The sequence below is a fragment of the Salmo trutta genome, chromosome 36 (assembly GCF_901001165.1).
Source record: "Salmo trutta chromosome 36, fSalTru1.1, whole genome shotgun sequence".
Lineage (NCBI taxonomy): Eukaryota > Metazoa > Chordata > Actinopteri > Salmoniformes > Salmonidae > Salmo > Salmo trutta.
This window is the reverse complement of record NC_042992.1, coordinates 13,555,204-13,565,975: the sequence shown is the minus strand read 5'-3', so window position 1 is coordinate 13,565,975 and position 10,772 is coordinate 13,555,204. Positions and strand designations below refer to the sequence as shown.

At 44.5% G+C, this 10,772-nt stretch overlaps 1 protein-coding gene across 1 annotated transcript in view; it reads left to right on the top strand.

The window, feature by feature from the left end:
- The window catches only part of LOC115175475 (MAGUK p55 subfamily member 6), a gene marked incomplete in the record, with an annotated part of 35,952 nt that overhangs the window by 22,311 nt on the left and 2,869 nt on the right, over nucleotides 1–10,772 (top strand). The window contains 6 exon segments of the mRNA XM_029734718.1: nucleotides 3,208–3,360; nucleotides 3,501–3,728; nucleotides 7,454–7,585; nucleotides 8,078–8,174; nucleotides 9,956–10,024; nucleotides 10,252–10,413. Of these exon segments, the coding sequence (XP_029590578.1) occupies nucleotides 3,208–3,360; nucleotides 3,501–3,728; nucleotides 7,454–7,585; nucleotides 8,078–8,174; nucleotides 9,956–10,024; nucleotides 10,252–10,413 (841 nt within the window).

The window sequence follows — 10,772 nt, the reverse complement described above, 5'->3', positions numbered from 1 at the left end:
AGACCAAGCTCCGTGCAGCAGCTCTATTTCCTTTTCCAACAGCCAGATCAATCGCCTTCAACTTGAAAGCTGCATCATATGCATTTCTCTGTGACTTTGCCATGAGGGTGACAAAATGACTACCTTAATCAGAATGATGAGAAGTTTGAGAGCGCTCAATTTAATCTAAACAGTTAACAAAAAAGTTGTTTGACCTTAACCCGTTCGGCAATTTCATTGGTCTAATGAAAGCTTCATGCCGCCAAAAAACTGAGCACGTCACAGAATGTGTTTTTTTGCAGGAAAAATCCATATATTACCCGCATCATTGTTTAAGCCGCGAGGTTCAAAGCATGGTAAAAAAGTTGCGGCTTATAGTCCGGAATTTACGGTAGGCTGTTTCTCTTCCCTTTAAACTAGGCTGTGTTTCTCCCCTTTAAACTAGGCTGTGTTTCTCCCCTTTAAACTAGGCTGTGTTTCTCCCCTTTAAACTAGGCTGTTTCTCTCCCCTTTAAACTAGGCTGTGTTTCTCAACTTTAAACTAGGCTGTTTTTCTCAACTTTAAACTAGGCTGTTTTTCTCAACTTTAAACTAGGCTGTTTTTCTCAACTTTAAACTAGGCTGTTTTTCTCAACTTTAAACTAGGCTGTGTTTTCCTCTCCCCTTTACACTAGGCTGTGTTTTCCTCTCCCCTTTACACTAGGCTGTGTTTTCCTCTCCCCTTTAAACTAGGCTGTGTTTTCCTCTCCCCTTTAAACTAGGCTGTGTTCCTCTCCCCTTTAAACTAGGCTGTGTTCCTCTCCCCTTTAAACTAGGTTGTGTTTCTCCTCTTTAAACTAGGCTGTTTTTCTCCCCTCTGTCAGCCCTTACACACACACCTCCAGCCAGCTTCTCCAGGGAGGGAGGAGAACTGGGAAGGAGTGAGGGAGGGTTTGGGGTTTAAGATAAATGGTTCCATCCCTGTAATTGTATGTGGGACATTTATTTTGGTGGAGCCTAATATTTATTTTACATCAGAAAGGGACTGGTGTTCATGTTGTAAAACACAACTTCCAATTTACAGCTTAACTTCTCTAGGGTAGGGGGCAGTATTTTGACGTCCGGATGAAAGGCGTGCGCGTAGTAAACTGCCTGCTACTCAGGCTCAGAAGGTAGGATATGCATATTATTAGTAGATTTGGATAGAACACACTCTGAAGTTTCTAAAACTGTTTGAATGATGTCTGTGAGTATAACAGAACTCATATGGCAGGCAAAACCCTGAGAAGAATCCAACCAGGAAGTGTGGAAATCTGAGGTTTGTAGTTTTTCAAGTGATTGCCTATACAGTGACTTAGGGTTCATTTTGCACTTCCTAAGGCTTCCACTAGATGTCAACAGTCTTTAGAATGTTGTTTCATGCTTCTACTGTGAATAGGGAGAGAAAAAGAGCTCCTGGAAGTAGATGAGTGAGAAAATGACATGAGCTCAGTGGCGCGCACTCACGTGAGAGTTAGCTGTGTTCCTTTTCTTTTTTGAAGACAAAGGAATCGTCCGGTTGGAATATTATGGAAGATTTATGATAAAAACATCCTAAAGATTGATTCTATACATCGTTTGACATTTTTCTACAAACTGTAGTGTAACTATTTTGACTTTTTGTCTGGAGTAAACTCACACGCTTAGTGAATTTGGAGTGCTGGACTAAACGCGCGAACAAAATGGAGGTATTTGGACTTAAAGATGAACAAACATTTATTCTGGAACTGGGATTCCTGGGAGTGCATTCTGATGAAGATCATCAAAGGTAAGGGAATATTTATTATGTCATTTTTGTCATTTCTGTTGACTCCAAAATGGCGGGTATCTGTATGGCTTGTTTTGATATCTGAGCGTTGTACTCAGATTATTGCAAAATTTGCTTTCGCCGTAAAGCTTTTTTGAAATCTGACAGCGGTTGCATTATGGAGAAGTGTATCTATAATTCTTTGAATAACAGTTGAATATTTTATCAACGTTTATGATGAGTATTTCTGTAAATTGATGTGCTCATTCACCAGAGGTTTGGGAGGCAAAACATTTCTGAACATTACACGCCAATGTAAAATGGGGTTTTTGGATATAAATATGAACTTTATCGAGCAAAACATACATGTATTGTATTGTGTAACATGAAGTCCTATGAGTGCCATCTGATGAAGATCATCAAAGGTTAGTGATTCATTTTAGCTGTATTTCTGGTTTTTGTGACGCCTCTCCTTGCTTGGAAAATGGCTGTGTGGTTTTTCTTGTTTCGGTGCTGTCCTAACATAATCTAATGTTATGCTTTCGCCGTAAAGCCTTTTTGAAATCGGACAATGTGGTTGGATTAACGAGAAGTGTATCTTTAAAATGGGATATAATAGTTGTATGTTTGAGAAATTTGAATTATGAGATTTTTGTTGTTTTGAATTTGCCGCCCTGCAATTTCACTGGCTGTTGAATAGTGTGTCTAGCGTCCCACATTCCCCAGAGATTAAGACAACAAACACAATTTATAACCTCCATGTTTTTCTTCCCTCCCATCTTTCCTTCTCCTACCTGTCTTCCTCATCCTCTCCTGCTCATTCTCTCTCTCTCTCTCTCTCTCTCTCTCTATCTCTCTCTCTCTCTCTCTCTCTCTCTCTCTATCCCTCTCTCTCTCTCTCTCTCTCTCTCTCTCTCTCTCTCTCTCTCTCTCTATCCCTCTCTCTCTCTCTCTCTCTCTATCCCTCTCTCTCTCTCTCTCTCTCTATCCCTCTCTCTCTCTCTCTCTCTCTCTCTCTCTCTCTCTATCCCTCTCTCTCTCTCTCTCTCTCTCTCTCTCTCTCTATCTCTCTCTCTCTCTATCCCTCTCTCTCTCTATCCCTCTCTCTCTCTATCTCTCTCTCTCTCTATCCCTCTCTCTCTCTCTCTCTCTCTATCCCTCTCTCTCTCTATCTATCCCTCTCTCTCTCTATCTCTCTCTCTATCCCTCTCTCTCTCTCTCTCTCTCTATCTATCCCTCTCTCTCTCTATCTCTCTCTCTCTCTATCCCTCTCTCTCGCTCTCTCTCTATCCCTCTCTCTCTATCTCTCTCTCTCTATCCCCCTCTCTCTCTATCCCTCTCTCTCTCTATCTCTCTCTCTCTATATTTCTCTCTCTCTATCCCACTCTCTATATTTCTCTCTCTATCTCTCTCTCTATCCCTCTCTCTCTCTCTCTCTATCCCTCTCTCTCTCCCCCTCTTAGTCCCTCCTGGAGGCCCACGACATGGTAGCATCTAAGTGCTATGAGGCCGTGCCCCCAGCAGAGCTGTCCAATGAGGCGCTGGTGAACAGTGCTCTGATGCAGGCCGACGCTGTACGCATGATCGGCATCCGCAAGAAGGCTGGAGAACCACTGGTGAGAGGGAGACAGAGGGGGTCAGAGGGGGAGTGTGTATGGGCACATATTAGGTTGTTTGTGCGTGTCAGCATGTTTGTGTGTGTTTCTGCATCTCTGTAATATGATTTCATTGACCTTCCGTTCCTTCCCTCTCTCAGGGAGTGACGTTCAGAGTGGAGAAGGAGGAGCTGGTCATCGCTAGGATCCTCCACGGAGGAATGATTGACAGGCAGGGTCTGCTGCACGTCGGTGACATTATAAAGGAAGTGAATGGGCGGGACGTAGGTAACAACCCCACTGAGCTGCAAGAGATGTTGAAGGACTGCAGCGGAGGAATCACTCTGAAGATACTGCCTAGTTATAGAGATGCACCTGCCCCACCACAGGTACACAAACACACACACACATGGATGCAAACATGTACCCTCTCTCAAGCTCAAGCTCGCTCTCTCTCTCGCTCTCTCTCGCTCTCTCTCGCTCTCTCTCTCGCTCTCTCTCGCTCTCTCTCGCTCTCTCACTCGCTCTCTCACTCTCTCTCTCTCTGTCTCTCACTCTCTCTCTGTCTCTGTCTCTCTGTCTCTGTCTCTGTCTGTCTCTCTCTCTCTCTGTCTTTCCCCCTCTCTCTCTGTCTCTCTCTCTTTCTCTCACGCTCACTCTCTCTCTTTCTCCCTCTCTCTTTCTCCCTCTCTCTCTGTCTCCCTCTCTCTCTCTGTCTCTCTCTTTCTCCCTCTCGCTGTCTTTCTTTCTCTCTCTCTGTCTCTGTCTCTCTCTCAGTAACCCCCCCCCCTCCCCCCAGACTGCTGCTGCAGATGTTGTGTGGTGGTGGGGAGGGGCTGGTGATGATGTTAGTCTTGGGGCAGTCCCAGAATGCTCTGCTCTGGAATCTAAACCCTGGTTGACAGCCCTGTTAATAACTCTCTACATGATATCTGGGCCACACACACACACTCAGAAACACACACACAAACACACATAAACACAGACGCACAGACACAAACACACATAAACACACATTAACACATGCACGCACACATGTACGCACACATGCACACCCACACACACCAACTGACACACATACTGAACAGACACACACCCATACTGTACACCTCACACACAATCTCAAATGTCACACACACATCCAGTCTGGATCTTGTTTCACTGTTTCCGTCTGGCTGACAGTGTAAGCTGACACAGTGCCTCTCTTGGCAAATACCACTGTTGGTGTGAACATCTGTGATCTGTTCTGCACTAGATATATCCCAGTGTGTGTGTGTGTGTGTGAACAGCATGACCTTCACCCCAATACATTCCAGTGTCTGTACAGTATACAGTGCATTCGGAAAGTATTCAGACCCCTTGACTTTTTCTGCATTTTGTTACGTTACAGCCTTATTCTAAAATGGATTAAATCGTTTTTCCCCCTCATCAATCTGCCTACAATACCCCATAATGACAAAGCAAAAACTGTTTTAAAAAAAGGTATTTTTTAAAATTAATATATTCAAAAAACTTAAATATCACATTTACGTAAGTATTCAAACCCTTTACTCAGTACTTCATTGAAGCAACTTTGGCAGTGCCTACAGCCTCGAGTCTTCTTGGGTATGAAGCTACAAGCTTGGCATACCTGTATTTGGGGAGTTTCTCCCATTCTTCTCTGCAGATCCTCTCAAGCTCTGTCAGGTTGGATGGGGAATCATGCTACACAGCTATTTCAGGTCTCTCCAGAGATGTTCGATAGGGTTCAAGTCCAGGCTCTGGCTGGGCCACACAAGGACATTCAGAGACTTGTCCCGAAGCCACTCCTGCGTTGTCTTGGCTGTGTGCTTAGGGTCGTTGTCCTGTTGGAAGGTGAACCTTTGCCCTAGTCTGAGGTCCTGAGCGCTCTGGAGCAGGTTTTCATCAAGGATCCCTCTGTACATTGCTCAGTTCATCTTTCCATTGATCCTGATTAGTCTCCCAGTCTCTGCCGCTGAAAGACATCCCCACAGCATGATGCTGCCACCACCATGCTTCACCGTAGGGATGGTGCCAGGTTTCCTCCAGACGTGACGCTTGGCATTCAGGCCAAATATTTCAATCATGGTTTCATTAGACCAGAGAATCTTGTTTCTCGTGGTCTGAGAGTCCTTTAGATGACTTTTGTAAACTCCAAGCGGGCTGACATGTGCCTTTTACTGAGGAGTGGCTTCCGTCTGGCCACTCTACCATAAAGGCCTGATTGGTGGAGTGCTGTAGAGATAGTTGTCCTTCTGGAAGGTTCTCCCACCTCCACAGAGGAACTCTGGAGCTCTGTCAGAGTGCCCATCAGGTTCTTGGTCACCTCCCTGACCAAGGCCCTACTCCCCCAATGGCTCAGTTTGACCGGGCGGCCAGCTCTAGGAAGAGTCTTTGTGGTTCCAAACTTTTTCAATTTAAGAATGATGGAGGCCACTGTATTCTTGGGGACCTTCAATGGTGCAACATTTTTTGGTACCCTTCCCCAGATCTGTGCCTTGACACCATCCTGTCTCAGAGGTCTATGGACAATTCCTTTGACCTCATGGCTTGGTTTTTGCTCTGACATGCACTGTCAACTGTGGGACCTTTTATAGACAGGTGTATGTACCTTTCCAAATCATGTTCCATCGATTGAATTTACCACAGGTGAACTCCAATCAAGTTGTAGAAACATCTCAAGGATGATCAATGGAAACAGGATGCACTTGGGCTCAATTTCGAGTCTCATAGCAAAGGGTCTGAATACTTATGTAAATAAGGTATTTCTGTTTTTTAAGTTTGAGTACATTTGTAAAAAATTCTACATACCTGTTTTCACTGACATTATGGGGTATTGTGTGTAGATTGATGAAGGAAAAAAATAATTTGATCCGCTTTAGAATAAGGCTGTAACGTAACAAAATGTGGAAAAAGGGAAGGGGCCTGAATACTTTCTGAATGCGCTGTCTACCTGCACTTAACGGGGGCTGAACTCACTAATTTTACAAAGGCTTTTCTGCTGCTCATTAAGGAAAAACTGATTTGCGTCTTATGGGTGTGGTTTGATGTGGGTGTGGTTTGATGTGGGTGTGGTTTGATGTGGGTGTGTTATGTTCTTTATATCGTACTCTGGCAGTTATTGTTATTTGTCCCCCTTAAGTCACCATAGCAACAACAAAGCCACTACTTCTTCCTTAAAATAGTCCGAATTAATCTCAAATAAATCAAGAAATCTAATACATTTTACAGTTTTTGCCGAGGAGGTCTTAGTCAAGCAGTTTTACATCTAACTAGTTTGGTGCCGTATTTCTCAAGTTAAAACATTTGCATGAAAAGTAGTCTGTATGCACTGCAGACAGTATTGGGTCAGCGCTCATGACTGATTTCTGCTAACATGTATACAACTTCATGATAAGCACTGTCAAACTATTGTAAATCATGCACAAGTTACACACTGTTTATCAGTGACCCAAATCACTTGCTAGCTAAATTTCCATCTATGTTTTTGTCAATGAAGCTAGCTAACAGGCACATTGAGCCAGCAGGCTACGTTAGCTAAATCAGCTTCTCAAGTCACTGTGTGCTTCTGTGCCGTTTTGTTTTACAACTTTATCTATTACAATCCCATGTTAGTGGGCAAGTGGGCATGATGGTAATCCAAACCCAACCTTCATGTAGCTCCCACTTGGTACACACTGGTTGAATCAACGTTGTTTCCGCGTTGTGGAATAGGCGTTGAATTGATGTCTGTGCCCAGTGGGCTAAGTCTTGACTACCTCAGTTACACAAATCTCACACAACTCAGTTTTGGAATATACTGACTTTGGAATGTACTGACCCCAATAATCTTACACTTTTTAGTACATTTTGGCACTGGAATAAATGTTTCTGACTAATATCTATGCCACATTGACCATTTTCAATCTGAGAAGTATTTTTTTTGCGTTCAGTTGCCCTTTAATTCTGTTTTAAACCAACACTTCAGTCTAATCTCTAACATTTCAAAACGCAAATCATTACACCAACATTATCTACCTAGCTGCTGTAAATGGAGAGAATCAGATTGACTTCATATAGTTTTAGGTTGGTTGTAGAAGCACCATTGATTACCATCATACCTCCCTTTTTTCAGGTGTATGTGCAACCACACTTTGACTACGATCCAGCCAATGACCATCTGATCCCTTGTCGAGAGGCGGGGATTGGCTTCAAGAGGGGGGACCTCCTTCAGATCGTCAACAGAGAGGACCCCAACTGGTGGCAGGTGGTGATGATGACGTGTTTCAAGAGGACGTTCTCCTCCACTAGATTTTATACATCCACACATTTACAGACCACATCCTCAAAAACAACAACAAACTGTTTTGATCTACTGGTTTTTAATGTTGTCTACTGGTTGTTCACTGTGCTCTGCTGGTTTGTACTGGTCTCTACTGGTTTTAAATATGTTACTACTGTCTACTGGTTTTGTATTGGTTTCTATAGATAGTAAATAAGATGTTTTATTGTCACATACACTGGATAGGTGCAGTGATATGTGATGTTTTACAGGGTCAGCCATAGAAGTACGGCGCCCCTGGAGCAAATAAGGGTTAAGTGCCTTGCTCAAGGGCACATGGACAGATATTTCACCTTGTCGGCTCGGGTTTTTGAACCAGCGGCTCCCTGGTTTTACTGGTTTCTGCTGGTTGTATAGCAATTTCTACTGGTTGAGTGAGACTGGTTCTGTCGTCTGATGTGCTCTGTCCTGTGCTAGGCATGTCATGTGGTTGGTGGAGCCACTGGACTGATCCCCAGTCAGTTTCTGGAGGAGAAGAGGAAAGCCTTCGTCCCACGAGACTTTGACGGCTCAGGTAGGCTTTACTTCGCCTCTTCGCTCCATTTTCAGCAAGATGCGCTAAACTATCAAAGACTCCAGCCACCCAAGTCTTAGACTGTTCTGTCTGCCACCGCTCGGCACACGGTACCGGAGCACCAAGTCCGGGACCAAAAGGCTCCTGAACAGAGCACCAGGTCTGGGACCAAAGCCTCCTGAACAGCTTCTACCCCCCAAGCCATAAGATTGCTGAACAGTTCATCAAATGGCTACCCTGACTATTTGCATTGACCCCCTTTTTATTTGCACTGACTCTATGCACACTCACTGGACTCTACCCACACACTCGCTGGACTCTACCCACACACTCGCTGGACTCTACCCACACACTCGCTGGACTCTACCCACACACTCGCTGGACTCTACCCACACACTCGCTGGACTCTACCCACACACTCGCTGGACTCTACCCACACACTCGCTGGACTCTACCCACACACTCGCTGGACTCTACCCACACACTCGCTGGACTCTACCCACACACTCGCTGGACTCTACCCACACACTCGCTGGACTCTACCCACACACTCGCTGGACTCTACCCACACACTCGCTGGACTCTACCCACACACTCGCTGGACTCTACCCACACACTCGCTGGACTCTACCCACACACTCGCTGGACTCTACCCACACACTCGCTGGACTCTACCCACACACTCGCTGGACTCTACCCACACACTCGCTGGACTCTACCCACACACTCGCTGGACTCTACCCACACACTCGCTAGACTCTACCCACACACTCGCTGGACTCTACCCACACACTCGCTGGACTCTACCCACACACTCGCTGGATTCTACCCACACACTCGCTGGACTCTACCCACACACTCGCTGGACTCTACCCACACACTCGCTGGACTCTACCACACACTCGCTAGACTCTACCCACACACTCGCTGGACTCTACCCACACACTCGCACATACTTACACTGATACTCCAACATATATTTACACACACACACACACACACACATGCATATTGACACCACACACACACACACACACACATGCATATTGACACCACACACACACACATGCATATTGACACCACACATTGACACCATACACCAGTACTCCTTCTATATAGTTTCTTTATTGTTATTTTATTTTGTTACTGTTTATTTAGAAATGTGTTCCAAATTGTTCTTACTTTTTAATTATGCATTGTTGGGAAAGGGCTCGTAAATAAGCATTTTTCGGTAAAGTCTACACCTGTTGTATTCAGCGTATGTGATGAATATAATTTGATTTGAGCTGAGCTGACTCGCTCATGCTCTGAGCAACTCTGCGAGGACCTTTTCCATAACACATCCATGACAGTGGAGAGCACTTACTTGAAATAGTTTAGTTTGTCTTTAAACTGTGAGGCCAGCCATTGAAGTCATAATGATTTAATAGATTATTACCTTAGAATGGGATGAGCCTGCCCCCTTGTGGCCTTCAGATGCAACGACAGATAGGGAAGACTTGCTTACACTTGTATTGACGTGTGTTGACGTGTGTTGGGGTGTGTTGATGTGTACTGATGTGTATTGATGTGTGTTGATATGTACTGATGTGTATTGATGTGTGTTGATATGTACTGATGTGTGTTGATATGTATTGACGTGTGTTGATGTGTGTTGATATGTATTGATATGTATTGATGTGTGTTGATGTGTAATGATGTGTAATGATGTGTGTTGATGTGTGTTGGGGTGTGTTGATGTGTACTGATGTGTATTGATGTGTGTTGATATGTGTCAACAGGGATCCTGTGCGGTACAATAACTGGAAAGAAAAAGAAGAAAATGATGTACCTAACAGCAAGGAACGCAGGTAAGCATTCATACCCTTCTCTCATTGGCTAAATCTGTCATGGCTCATTCTTGTCATTGGTTGTTTTTGCTGGGGCTCACTCTTTTACTTCCTGACTTGTGTAGGTCCCCATTTACTGATCGGCTGTTTATCTCCACATTCCCTTCCCTTATTGACTGACAACTCAACATTCTCCTGTCTGATTGGCTAACTCTCCTGTGTTCCTCTCTGTGATTGGCTGAGGGCAGAGTTTGACAGGCACGAGCTGCAGATCTATGAGGAGGTGGCCAAGATGCCCCCGTTCCAGAGGAAGACCTTGGTTCTGATTGGAGCCCAGGGGGTGGGCCGCCGTAGCCTCAAGAACCGACTGGTGGTCCTCAACCCAACACACTTCGGAACCACCATCCCCTGTGAGTCTGCAACCCATACTGTTGTCATTACTGGTGTCATTACTGGTGTCACTACTGTTGTAACTACTGTTGTAATTACTGTTGTAACTACTGTTGTCACTACTGGTGTCATTACTGTTGTAACTACTGTTGTAATTACTGGTGTCACTACTGTTGTAATTACTGGTGTCACTGCTGGTGTCATTACTGTTGTAACTACTGTTGTAATTACTGGTGTCATTACTGTTGTAATTACTGTTGTAATTACTGTTGTAACTACTGTTGTCACTACTGGTGTCATTACTGTTGTAATTACTGGTGTCATTACTGTTGTAACTACTGTTGTAATTACTGGTGTCATTACTGTTGTAATTACTGTT